The sequence below is a fragment of the Ursus maritimus genome, unplaced genomic scaffold, assembly GCF_017311325.1.
Source record: "Ursus maritimus isolate PB19 unplaced genomic scaffold, ASM1731132v1 scaffold_13, whole genome shotgun sequence".
NCBI lineage: Eukaryota > Metazoa > Chordata > Mammalia > Carnivora > Ursidae > Ursus > Ursus maritimus.
In genome coordinates this window covers 3616548-3630763 of record NW_024423675.1, presented here as the reverse complement: position 1 = coordinate 3630763, position 14216 = coordinate 3616548, and the positions used below count along the sequence as shown (strand labels likewise).

The following is a 14216-nucleotide window of genomic DNA, read 5'->3' as shown; positions in this document are numbered from 1 at the left end:
TTTCTAAAACTGTCATCTGTTTGCTGAGGTGTTTTCGGTTAATGATGGTGTGTGTGTGTGTGTGTGTGTGTGTGTGTGTGTTATTAGGAGAGGTATTTTATTTGTAGGCTTTGTACGTATTTTAATTCTGTAGTATCTTGAAATGAAGCTACTTGAAGCCCAGGGTCTACTGCCTATGACGACATAACTAAGAAGAATTCTTTTACTGCTTTGAATCTGGTTTCCTGATTTAAAAAAGTACCACTCAGATCAACAACAGTACTGAGAGTATTCATATAAAAGTGCATTGTGCAGTTTTGAGCACTATGCAACTGTAAGATATTCTTAACAATATTTTTCTAAAAGATTTACAATCCTGAACATTAAAAGATGTTCCTTTTTTTAAAAAGCCCAAAGGCAGACTGCAATGATTATCAACATTGTGTTTCAGATAGTACGTTCAGAGTCCACATCATTCTAGGCCCTGTGAGAGCACAGAAAAAAATCAATTCATAGTATTTATTAAGAACTTTCTGTGTGACTAATATTTCCCTCAAAGAGTTTTTATTTTGACTACTTGAAAATAACGTAAGAACCTTTGGGGTGGCAGGGGGCACGGGGAGGATCCATAATGTCTCTAGTGCCGACTATATACCCAGTTCTGAGGGAAGGGGGACTGTGACATGATTGGAGCTGGGTGGAATTTCCTTGGGGAAATCATGTTCAAGAATCCTTGTCTGTTTATTATTATCTTCTTGTGCCCACCTTTCCTGTGTTGATACCAGTGTGTACATTTTAATGGAATTGTGACATCAGGCGTCTGTGCAAAGCATTTGGATAAGTTTCCCAGTAAAGTGCTGGGCTGTAGGCTTTAAGTGGATTGAATTACATATATTAAAAAGGAAACAGCATGTATGGAGGTCTACTTTGAAAGAGAAATATATTAGCATCTGCTTCTGGAATTCAAAGAGTAAAAGTTACATGATCATTTTCTTTCAGTCATTATAAGATTGGTTAGAATTAGATACTGAATTTTCTTGACTTTGAAGCCGCAATTGATTACCCAGGCAAACAAGACATTGAGTACATCAAGTACCGAGGGGTATTTAGATGTATGTAGGCTACAAAGTCAGAATTCCAGGGTCTCTCCACGCTGTACATCATTCTTAAAATATGTTATTGCTATGACTGAATGTGGTATTTTCTTTGGAATCTATGTGTCTCAAATAGCCGGGGAGTGATCTGCAATTTCCTCTCCCTATCTTCTGATTTGTACAAGGAATTTAATAATATTATGTTCACAGAATAGTAATGTGTGGGGTAGGAGTTTATCTTTTGAAAATATAAATTGCAAAGTCATTTTCTTAATGGTGAAGGACGTTAATATGGGGACCATAGCCATGGACTTCTCTGTGTCCTCGACTTGGCAGACACGCCAGGGGCCTCTGGTCATTCCCCACTAGACAAAGGCTGATTGCTAAGCACTAAAGGTGATTATGATTAGTGGGATTATGTCTACTTTTTTCTTTTCCTATTGAACATTTTCTGTATCGTTATATTATTATTTAAAAGAATATATATTTTAAAGCACTGCAGTTCTGCTTAAACCTGTAATTCCAGTCTTTATGGAAAGGTTCAGATGTATAAATCCTTCCTAGATGCAACCAGAAAAAATAATACAGAAATAAGGTGATTACAAGGAACCTTACAATGTTTGGTTCTCCTCTCAAATTCACCCATAAACATCTTTCAGAGAAAAGACTACAGATCTAATTAAGTGGTTGAAGATATTTTCTTTATTTTTTCCTTAATATTTGACACATTAAGAACTCTGGAGCTGTACAAGCAACCATTTTACTCTGAAATGTCGTCCAAGTGAATCAAAAAGCCTTCCTAATAATCCGTCTGAGGGGATGTTGAGTCATCTGCTTCATCTGGCTCATGGAAAACTGACCCCCTGAATTCCCTTTAGGTAGGAGCTCTGTGGAAGGTCCTATCTGTTAAGCCAGTGGTGTAGTCAGTCTTCAACAAATGCCTGTCTCTTCCTTGTAGGCAGCAGGGAAGGCATTGAGATCTGGCACAAAGTAAATACAGCTCACATGCCAGATTCTTTCCCCTCCCAAGGAGGTCAAAGCCTGAGTGGGAAACTTAAATAACTGACCTCTCTGGCTTATTGATTACTATGTCCTCAGTACCCTGCACGTAAGGACTGAGAAAATAGTTATTGAATGGATGTTCTTGTTCTGGTGTGTCGATAGCCACTCTGAGCATATGATATCCAGCTTTTCCTTGGCCACTGGCATGTCTAGTGTCTGTGACCTCAAGACTTCCAATTTGACTCTCTAGACCTGGACTGTCCAGTCGGGCAGCCACTAACCACATGGGTCTATTTACATTTAAATTTAATTAAAATTACATAAAATTTAAAATTCAGCCCTCAGCTGCACTAGCCACATCTCAAGTGATCAGTGGCACATGTGGCTAGTGGTTACCATATTGGACAGTACAGGCATGGAGCATTGCCATCATGCCAGAAAGTTCCACTGGACCCAGGACTGCTCTGTGTCTTCCTGAGTGCCAGCTGATGGATTTCCTCTTCGTGTTTGCAGTGCAGCTGTCTGCTTCGGGAAGTGAGGTCTACAGCAACGAGGAGAATCTTCAAGAGCTGCCTCGCACTGTGACATGTCTGAGCCCTTGCTCCAGTCCCTGCAGCATGAACAAGGTAAGAGATACTTTTGGGAATCAGCCTTTGTGTCTTCTTTTTGATACCATGATTTTTCTGGGTACACAATGCCTTTCCATGGTGTGAGGAGGTTACTTCTCCTGCCGCAAGCATCCAGAGGCTGGAGAGTTGTGTGACCCCAGTGAGCAGTGTTTATAGACAGGGTCACAGGAGGAGGTGGTGGCCACACTGTGGTTGTAATAGTCTTCCAGATGTGTCACTGTGTTTGTCAGAGGCTTCTGAGCGGCTGAAGTATTGGTTGTTAATATAACTGCCTTGGCATAAATATTGGAAGATTGAGTCTCTGGAGCCAGACTACCTGGGTTTAAATATCAGCCCTTCCAGATGCTGGCTTTGATGACCTTGGGCAAGTGCCTTAACTTCTCTGTGCCTGTTTCCTCATCTGTAAACTGCTGATGATAACAGTCCCTACCTCTCAGGTTGTTAAAAGGATGAACGTGAGTTAATACGTGCTTAATATAGTACCTGTCTACATTATAAGCATTTGATAAATACTTGCTGTTGTTGTTTTGATGATGGGGACACTGCTGTCCCTTAGGCATTGCTGCAGGAGAATCAGAGGTGCATCTGCAACATTTCCCTTTATTCCTTGATTGACTCAGCAAGTAGCAATTTATCACCAGGTGGGCACTCAGGGATGAACAATGAATGAGGCTTAGGTTTTGCCTGCAGCAGGTGACAGGCTTGGGGGTAGTGTGGCTAGTGTTTTAATGAGATATGTACCAGAAACTCTGGAAGCACAGAAGGAACCTCCAACTTTGGGAGATATGGAAAGGACTGTAGAGGAGGTGACATTTTGAGTCAGATCCTAAATGATAAATGGTCATTACTTAGACGCAGAAGTAGGGCAGGGCATTCCAGGTAAACAGGCTATGTTTAGGCACAAAGCATACGAGAAAGTCTGGCATGTTTAGAGAACAAAGAACTTGGTACAGCAGGATATCTCCGACTCAACACTGCTAACATTTGGGGTAATTCTTTGTAGTGAGAGGCTGTCTTCCACGTTGAAGGATGTTCAGTAGCATCCCCTTTCCCCCACTTCAGTCCTGACAACCAAAAATCTTCTCCTCCCACATTGACCAGTGTCCCTTAGGGGAACAGAAATACCCCTGGCTGAGAATACCCCTGCACTGGGGGGAGATGGTAGGTATGATCCCAGAGAACGAGGTCAGGGTCCAATTCTTAAAGCCACTGAAGGATCTAATATAAGGGAGAGACATTTCCAGAGGCCTGCAAGAAGAGGTAAATTATCACATTAGCTATGGGTTGTGGTGGAGTTAGACAGTGCTTTGAGACAGTGTGGTCTTCAAAAGGTATGATGGAATCCCTAGGCTTTAAGAAAACCCATTTTGTTTGTTGAGGGTCTTTTACTAAGAACCCCTTTGCAATGGTGATTTTTCTGATGGCCATTTGTCTGGCCTTCTCAGGGTGGCTGTTTTACCCCACTGGAAGAGACCAGAAAATAATAAGCAATTGTTTTCTTAGAGATTTTCATTTGGCCAAGAGAAGGAAACCTCGTTCTGACCACCCTCCAGCCCCCACTCTCCCACCACCATTGGCTTAAATACTTATCTTTAAGCAGTCTTTGGGATGTGAGCTTTTGGAATACTGGAAAGTAGGTAGGTATTCCACCCCAAGGTCATGACTGGAGGGTGGGGAAGAGAGGAGATTTGTCGCTGTGGTCCTTGCAAGACTTGGCTTCTATTAGTTAGAGTTTGGTGTACCGGAGCGCGAAGACAACTCTTGGGAAATCTGATTGGCAGGCACAGTTTGCTATGACAGCCCTGCCCTAAGTTTCTCCAGGGCAACTCAAGACCTGATGTCATGGTTTGGCTCTTGATGCGCAGCTGGGAACCAGACTCCGCAGACATTTCAAGTGTCTCAGTAGGTGTGTCCGTTGCTTGGGAAGTTATGTTCTGCCTAAGTGGCCCAATGAATGCTTTATTTTATGTTATTTTAATTTAAAGTAGTGATTAAGCATGATGTGTAACCTTCACAGGTCAGCATTTTTCTTATGGTTTTCTTGGCATAAGACAAAGACTAGATCACCCTCCGGGGAGGAAATAGATCTCAGCATAAATAAAACCAGACGATCATGTCATCGATTAGGATATGTAAGTTAGAATGTTGGAAATATTTTTGTAGGTGTGATTGATTATTTTTAAGATTTGTTCCTAGAAAGTTGGAGACTTTTGAATTGGGCACTTTCCACTTCCTTAGACATACACTGTCATAACTCTCCTTCCTTCCCAAACCCCAGCTAGCTTATGGGACACTTTAACTGGAGAGGTGTCAGGATGCAGGGTGGCACAGTATTCTAGGGTCCAGCGTGATTCCTGTGAAGCGACAGGGCGATTCTGGTTACAGTGAGGCATTGACATCTGTCTTTGGGGTTATTTAGAGATGATATCTCTAGAAAACGACCGGCATGACCCCCATGGCACGAGAGATTGACCATTTCACCAACTCAACCAGGCTAACCTCATAGTGAACTGCTGTCCACCAAGTAGGGGCTTCATTCCTCACATTCTCGAACCTCAATCTGTGGCAGAATTTGGGGACACCAGGCCTCAGACAGCTAGCACACTGGTGCATTCGTATATAAATGAGATCTCTACCGAGCGGATACCCTCACATTTATTCAACTTTTTAATATCATAAACAGGCTCAAATGGTTGTTCATTTGGGGCTTTATGTTCTCGTCTTACATGTTAAAGAAATTGTGGTGCACCGGTTTTCCCAGGGTACTCCTTCTCCCTGGCTCTCGATGGAGACCCATCTTTCCAGTTTTCATACTCTCCCTAGATCTTTTTAAAAGTGCTGACTTTCTGATCTTTATATCGATCCAAAACTTTATAATCAGGATTTAACTTTAAATTTTGTCAAAAATTTTTATCCTCTCTACTTTGTCAGGCGAGATCGTTAATGTGTATAAAGATAGATTATGTAACACAAATTGTTGCTAGTAAGAAGGGTTAATGTTTTACATTTGTGTTATCTATCTATTATCATGCTGTAAAGAAAGGATTTTCGTGTTACTTAAAAATCATAGCCAAATGGGAGGCAGGTTGGACAGGATGGGATTTTGTAGAGGCCAGTTGGGTAGGATGACGTAGGTCCAGGACACACCATCTTGCAAGCTCACAGAGCCACACTCCCAGGAACAGTGTTCTGCTCTTGGAAGCTCTCTCTTCCTACTCTTTCCCTTCATGATCATCATTTTCATGAAGGCATATCACATGCTGTTGTCTGCCTTGAATTTATGAGGGCACTCCATCTGATTGAAAAATAATCAATTTTCCCGTTATTATACAGAGTGCTCCCCTCCCCCCACAGTGAAAAGGAACCTTCTTGAGAATTGTTTCTTCCTTCTTATGTTCAAATAAAGCCAGATCTGATTGCTGTTGCTTTGGACAAATGCCATAGCATCAAACGAAGTAGGGCTGAATGTCTTATCTCTCTTGGTGGGTGGATGCTACTGTTTTGCTTAATATCTACCTAGCAGGATTTTTTCTCTGAATATTTTACTGTGCCAGGTTTGAGGTAGTTTCACCTTTACACTCAGATCGATATCTCTACAGTCAACTAAAGAGTAAAACTGAAATTAAGTTTCTGCCTTCATTTCGAGTTTTTCTTTCTTGGCCCCTGCTTAATACGAAGCAGTGAAGTTCAGAGCTCGTTACCCTTGGCTCTCCACCTAGCATACACATGACTCTACTTGATTAAACATCAGCTCCTCCAACACACACTTGTCAAGCACGGACTGTGTACCATGCACGGTGCTTGTAGGACATCAGCGAACAGAATAAAGGTCTTTGCCATCCAAAGCTTCTATTCTGGCCAAGGTAAGGAGAGTCATCTTACTTCAGAGGTTTCATGTTTAAACATACACCTAACATTAAAACTTCTGCCGTTTTAAACTTCTTTCACTTGAAGAGCAAGTTGAGAGAGCCACTAGATGCAAGGTAGGGAACTGGCGAGTAACAAACATAGATCTCTCTCTTCCCCTCTCTAGGACCCTCTTGGAGGTTTCACCAAATGACGCATCTATATTCAAGGAGTCTCCACTCTCGTTTTTCTGCAGCCATGGCCAGGTCCCCCTTGTGGCAGACTTGGAAGAAATATTGCACACATCAAAAACTAGGGACATGAAAGAAAACGCAAATAAAAGTTAAATGATCTTGGAATAAGGCAGGCCTTATTAATGTCCAGTGACAGAAATTATAAAGGAACCTCAAAATTTCTTTCCACCGAAAGGCGTTCTGACCTACCCTAAAAACAAAAGACACACCAGGACGGTATTTCCAGCATGCATGACAGGGAGTTTACTTAGCTAATTTAGTAAGAGTTCTTAACAAATTAATAAGATAAAGATGATTACTCTAATAGAAAAGGGGCAAAGAACAGAAAGATAAGACCAATAAAGGAAGAAATATAATCAGTAAATGACATATAAGAAAATGTTCAACCTCAACAGTTATCAAGGAAATGCGAATTAAAACAATGAGGTGGCAATTTCTACCTATATGATTGATGAGGATTTGTGAAGTGGACTTGGTGAAGGTAGGAAAGGGACTGTCAGGCTCTCTCAGACACAGTGGAGGAACACATTTCTCAAGGGAATGTAAACAATGTGTATCAAAGCCTCAAAAATACACACACCTTTTGACTCAGAAATTCCATTTCTAGAACAGTTACTCAAAGACAGTTGCCATGGATGTGTATAAAAATTAAGCCAAGGTGTTCATCGTATATTATGATAATAGTAATTTTTAGAAGGTAACAATTGTGGTATACAGTCATACAATAAAAATACCAGGGAGGGATGGAGGAATATTTAATGACATAAAAAGGTGTTTTAAATAAATTGTACAGTTTGATCATTATTTCCTTTTTCAAAAAACATACATGTCTGCACATACACATCAAAATGTTAAGAGCATTATCCTTTTTTTTGCTTGCATGTTCCAAATTTCTTTAGCAATGTACATTCTTTCATACTAAAAATAATATATAAAAAAGACATCAGGTTATATTTAAGATACAAACTTTACTCTATTTTTAGGTATATATGATAGGATGTTGCCCAGAATGTTAGCAGTGGTTTTTTCAGAGGGCAGGTACATGTTATGTATTTGTTCCTTATTTTAAAAAATACTTTTCTGTATTTTCAACTTTCCTGCAATAAGTATTTGTATATGTGATTAACAATCAGGAAAAAAACCAAGTATTTGAAAATGAACAGCTCTTCAGCTGTTTTGCATTTGAGATACGACTGGATGGAGATATTTAGTGGACAGATAGAAAAAGAGAGCCCTTGGTCAAATCAGAGATTTAAACCTGAGAGTGATTCTATGTGACATATTACCAGGAAGGAGCTTTTTATTTATTTATTTATTTATTTATTTATTTATTTATTTATTTTTATTTTTTTATTTTTATTTTTTAAAGATTTTCTTTATTTATTCGACAGAGATAGAGACAGCCAGCGAGAGAGGGAACACAAGCAGGGGGAGTAGGAGAGGAAGAAGCAGGCTCATAGCAGAGGAGCCTGATGTGGGGCTCGATCCCATAACGCCGAGATCACACCCTGAGCCGAAGGCAGACGCTTAACCGCTGTGCCACCCAGGCGCCCCAGGAAGGAGCTTTTTAATGTGCTAATTGTTTGGGGGCAGTAGCAAGTAGATCAACACTCTAGAAAAAGATACTGCCCCCTTGATTCAGTGACTCAAAACTTTTAAATGGAATTACATCCTCTTACTGAGTAGGTGTCATTTCTTCATCCAGCTGTTCAAAAGACTTTGCTGATGTATACAAGTTTAGACTAGTGCTTCTCGAACTATGGTTTGGGAACGCCTGGGGAACCCATTCACAGGCTACCTGCAAGGTCAAAACTACTTTCGTAATAATGTTAAGACTTTTTTTTTTTTTTTTTTTGCCTTTTCCACTCTGTTGAATATATGGTATAGTTTTTCAAGAGACTACATGGCATCCAGTGACATTCATCCAAAATGCCTCAGTTTTAATTTTTAAGATGGCAAACATTGGTAGAAATAATTGATGTAAATAAAAGCTCTTTAAAGTATGCAGTAATTTTGGGGCATGTCCTGAGATAGGAGTTTGAGAAGCAGGGAGCTAGAGTGTGCCTATGTCCTATGTTTGGCAGTCCTTACTCTAAGAAGAAGCTGGACCCATGGCTCAGAGCAGTGAGTGTCCTGGACGTTGTAACACATCTGTTCTCACCTTCTACATCTTTAAGGAGAAACTGCACTTAGACCTTATTTTTAAAAAGCAAAACAAAACCTTTTATAGAGTTTGTGAGATTAAGTGGAACATTGTTGGCACAAGGCCAGTGTAACCCCTGTGTGACATGTAAGTCAAATTCTGCTAAATGTGGGGTGTACAGAAATGGCAAAACTGGACCTCCATTCTCTTCCATGTTCATCACACTGGGAAATTCAGTGAATTTTTAGGAAGAAAACAAGAATATAATTCCCTTCTGAGAGGTACGAGAGTACAAACTTAAAATAAATGTAATGTAGTAGATGGTCGACTTGATACAAGGTGGGGAGAAGACAAATTTAAAAGAATTAACGGAGTATGTTTATGCTTAGTTGTCTTTAAAATGTTTGCACGAGGGGGTGCCTAGGTGGCTCAGTCGGTTAAGCATCTGCCTTCGGCTCAGGTCATGATCCTGGAGTCCCAGGATTGAGCCCCGCATCAGGCTCCCTGCTTAGCGGGGAGTCCGCTTCTCCCTCTGACCCTCACTTCACTTGTGCTTACTCTCTCTCACTCTGTCCCTCAAATAAATAAAAAAATTATTTAAAAAAATGAAATATATGCATGTATACAACTTGTTTGTGCTAGTAAATACAGATAAAACATACAGGCTATTTGAGAAATGCTTCCTACTTTATGTGGAATTATCTCTTGATAATTTCTAGTCCTTTCTGCCATGGAAGCAACATCAGTGCTTTTATTTCAGTACCAAGGCCTCTCCTCCTTTCTGCTTCACAGAAACACAGTTCAGTTGGTGTCTTGGGTGCACAGCTCAGCTCTGAATCTCAGAGGAGCTCATGGTGGAGCAGTGGTAGGTGCCTACTTCTCTGACAAGCGGTCTTCATGGTCCAGGGTGTAAGTGGAAAGTCTGAACCTTTCTGTCCCAAGAAGTGGAGCATCAGATGAATAACGCGCTGGTGCACCTGGAAGCCCGCGCCCGCCCTCAGACCGCGCGCACCCACGGCAGGATTCATGTGCATGTGGCAGGGCCTTGACTTGAGGGTGGAGGTTGCCAGGGGCCTGACTTAACAGCTCCCAATCATGTCAGAAAAGATGAAGCAGAATCTGAACGGGTAGGAGGCAAATTAAGGCTTTGGAGTAGAAAGGCTGGACTTTTGGGTTAAGACCATAATGGCCCCACCGCAGGAGAAGAGATATGTTTTGACATGACGGTAATATAATTTCAAGTCTGAGAGGCCTTGTTTTGAATCATGATAAGCCCTTTGAAATGTGGCCACAGCCACTGACCATAAAATAGGTTTCACTTGAAGGAAAGAGGACATTCAGTTTCACCTTGGTTTTTTCAGCGGCACTTCACACGCATTGTGATTGTTGGTTTTGGAATCTTGTTCGTCCTTATTTCTTGCAGATTTAAAGAATAGCGCCTAGGATTTTTTTTGATTCAAACAATTTCTGCTTTTTTTTTTTTCTTTTGACAAACTGTCCCATGCCAGCCTTCATGTGGAGCTTTAATTAAATGTTGACTGAACTGGTGGGTTCTCGTCTGCATCGCCATGTCTGCATCACTAAGCCCGCACAAGCCCACGGCATAATTAGACAGGTCCTTTGGGCACGTGATGTGTGCTGCGACCTCTTTCTTTGATGCTGGTGGTGGCCGGGTCCCTGTAACAAAGAGGCCAGTGGATTCTGGCCTTTGTGAATCATGCGGAGGAATGCTTCTGTCTTCCAAGTCCTCAACCCTGCCCTTTTTCTCACAATTAGTAGCCCTTAATGGGTACAATTAGGTTACATCCTATTTAGTTAATTGGTGATTGGAAACATGACTATTTAGGTACTTAATCTGTGGCTTGTTCATCTTTACAATATTAACAAACAACTCAATTTGCCCAATTTTGCGAACATATTATCTCAAACGATGGTATTGCTGCATATAAGGGAAATGCATAACTGAGAGATTACTCCCAACCCAGCTTATTCATTTGAGTACCTAATACTTTGAATTGCCCCTTTCCCCGTCCTTTTCTTGTGGTACAGTGGTCTTCTAGCATGTAGCTCTTTGCTAGTATTTCTTCCAGCTGCCTTTCATCTTTTGTCTCTGTAAAATAATCCTAACATTGTTTTCTGTAAGATGTTTTCGGAGAGCATTATACTTTTGAATATATCTGCATTGTTGGCTTTATTCTTTTTTTTTTTTAAGATTTTATTTATTTATTTGAGAGAGCAAAAGAGAGAGAGTGCACACGGGGGGGAGGGCAGAGGGGAACAGAGAGGGAAAGAATCCCAAGCAGACTCCACGCTGAGCACAGAGCCCCTAATCGGGGCTTGACCCCACAACCCTGAGATCATGACCATCTTGGTTTGAGCCAAAACCAAGAATGGATGCTCAGCTGACTGAGCCACCCAGGCACCCCATTTGCTTCATTCTTAAAAACTTCATACTGTGTGATGACATTAATAAATGTACTAGAGGAGGGGAGACGCAGTATGTAAAACTACATAACTTCAGATAATCCTCAGTCCATGTTCAGAAGACAGATTTCTAGGCTTTCATAAATGACAATGTTTAGGTTTAAATGAATACATTTATATTTTATTAATCACAGCTTATATCATCTTCTAGTTTATTTATTTGATTTTCTTTTTCTTTTCTTTTTTTCTTTTTTTTTTTTTTTTTTTTGTGGAATAGTTTCGTAACTTCTTACCACCCTCAGATTTTAATACAGTGGCATTATCCTGAGAGGTTAGTCTCAATTAGATATAAGTATAAGCAATTAATTAAGATAACCAACCCTAGCCAGAGAGGCAAAATGTCATCACATGTCACAGTGATCCAGGAGCACCTATTAATTAGAACATTGGGGTAGCAATGAGTTTTGGAGGAAAACAAAGATTGGTTGAAATTAGCAATATCTGCATCTCTTGTTTTTTCTTAAATCCAACCCATAAACAATTTGTTGTGACTGCTCTAGGCTGGGATTATGGCATTTTTGGATGGGGTCTGATTATAGCTAAAAATAGACATGTGTATTAAAGAGCAAAAGAGGAATAATAACAATTGAAATTTTGTGAAAGACTGATGCTGTTTCATTGTAATAATTTCCCCAAAGGCACATTAGTAATGCTGCTAAATACAGACTTTAATAGACTTTAATAGTGTGTACTTCAGAGGCCTGATACACAAAGGAATAATGTATAAAACATTCATTATGGAAAATTGCTACCTTTTTTATTTAATAAGAAATCTGTTGAAACAAAACTATTGCACTGCCTATGGCATTATGTTCCTGGGTGTTAGCAGGCTAAGAATAGCTGCTACCATCTTCTACATGTTTCTCCTTACCTATTCTAATCAAGTTGCAAGCCTATTTAGTTATTTGTTCCATGAATGAAAATGGGGGTTAAAAAAAGTATTCGTTTCGGATGGACTCTTGTCCCATTACCTATGTAATCTCAGGCAAGCGCCTTAACATCAAACTCCCTTTCTTCATTTGCACACTGGGGATCGTTCTACTTACCCGGGAAGGTCATGGTGGGAGAAGTTAAATGTGGACGCGGTGAAGGCTCCACATAATAGGCACTCAATAAATGCTTCCTATTATGATTACTTTCTACATCTGTTTCTCTTTATATTACTTGTTTCTATGGATGACAGTTGTGGGGGGGAGCAGGAAGGGGGCGAGAGTAAGGAAAAGCAATTAAAAAGAAGCCTCGGTAAGCAGCTCTGTCGCCAAGCCTTGCATTGGATTTCAATTTGATTTTAATGTGCTGCTGCTGAGAGCCATGCTGTTGAAAAAGAGAAAAGAGTAAGAAGCAGATGCTCTGGGAAGAACAGTGGGGCATTTATCTCTTTTAATGAGATAACATCATTAGAGTGACAAAGTGCAGTGAATCGATACTGGAAATGGACTGGTGCTGTCTTCCCAAAGTGCTCCGATTGTTATCCCTCACAGCCTTACAATCTGCTGAGTCACGAATTCTGACTTCTCTGTTATTGGAGCCACAGACTTTGATCTCGCAGAACAGATCCACACCTTAGTGATCTCCACAGGAGCAGGAAAACGGACTGATTGGATAAATGAGAAAAATTCAGGGCGATTGATAAGTTGCCCTGTAATCAAGGAACCTCAGAGAAAGGAGGTTGGGTTTCTTTTTTTCCTTTGGCTTTAAATGGCTGCACACCCTCTCGTCCCCTCCACCCGCTCTCCTTGCTCTCCGTCTGCTTCTTGGTGTAATGTCAGAAACACTAATCATGTCAGACTGTGACACTGACAGCCCTGACATTCACAACAAAGAGACAAGAAGGAGAGAGAGAAAGAGAGACCTCAGAGGGGGAAGGTGAGGAAAAGCATCAGGAGAAGTTATTTTTTCTTGCACATAAAATCTGTAGCTGCAAAACCACCAATGTTCTGGATATATATCACATCCAAGGAAAATTAAGGAAGGAGCGAGGTGAATTCTGATGGAGATAAAATTGGACTGGGAAGATTTTGTGCTACTATTTTTTCCCCTCTTAGATTTCAGTGTGTAGCCTACATTATAGTTACCGTGGCTATGATTTCTTCTCACCCAGAAAAAAAAAAAATGCTGTTAAAATATTTTTTTTCCCTTTCCCTACCCCAGTTTTTCTCTTTGAAACAAAGCAAAGTTAAGCACGGATCTTAGCAGGAAGCCTGTGCTCTCTAAGGTTTTCCATTGACCAGATTCCCATAGTTTAATCTGAACAATAGCTGCTTCAGGAAAGAAGTCATCTGTGAGAGATGTTTTCTGACCGTGACAAAGCTGACTTGGGGACTGTTCAGTGTCATCCCCCGGCTGCCTTGCCTTGGCCTCCCCAGCACCTGCCAGCTGCAGGAAATGCTTATGTTACTGCAATTTGGAGGGCTGACTATGGCCAGGTCTTCCAAACACCTTTGAGGTTTCTCCCTCCCTCAGGCACTTTCTCCATTTGGAATTGTTCTGGTGAGTGGTCGCAGGTCTCAGTCTTGGATCAGTCATGACCTGGAAACCTGCCGCCACATCTTATATGTGTTTGGAATCCAGATGCTGTGATCTAAATTGAGCTCTGAGCACAGGCTGAATCATCCTAGCTTTTCCGTAAACATGAGAACCCAGCTGCCAGCTCAGCTTTTGAGGTATTTTGAATTAAAACTCTATGTCTTAGCTAGGATATCCTTTTACTTTTTCATCACACCAGGAAAAGAACCATAATCGAAAACTGGAAAATGATGTATTGATTCCATGTTATTTACCTTAT

At 40.8% G+C, this 14216-nt stretch overlaps 1 protein-coding gene across 8 annotated transcripts in view; it reads left to right on the top strand.

The window, feature by feature from the left end:
* Positions 1-14216, top strand: part of BACH2 (BTB domain and CNC homolog 2) — a 347862-nt gene that overhangs the window by 90635 nt on the left and 243011 nt on the right. For 4 of the 8 annotated variants that reach the window (XM_040627544.1, XM_040627540.1, XM_040627543.1 and 1 more), the window contains one exon: positions 2589-2701. Coding sequence is in view for 5 of the 8 variants with exons in the window: in XM_040627540.1 (XP_040483474.1) it covers positions 2693-2701 (9 nt within the window). In the remaining 3 variants the exon portion in view is untranslated. Of the gene's footprint in view, positions 1-2588; positions 2702-3345; positions 3357-14216 lie in introns of those variants that run through there. The other 4 variants (XM_040627541.1, XM_040627539.1, XM_040627545.1 and 1 more) reach the window with 2 other exon arrangements.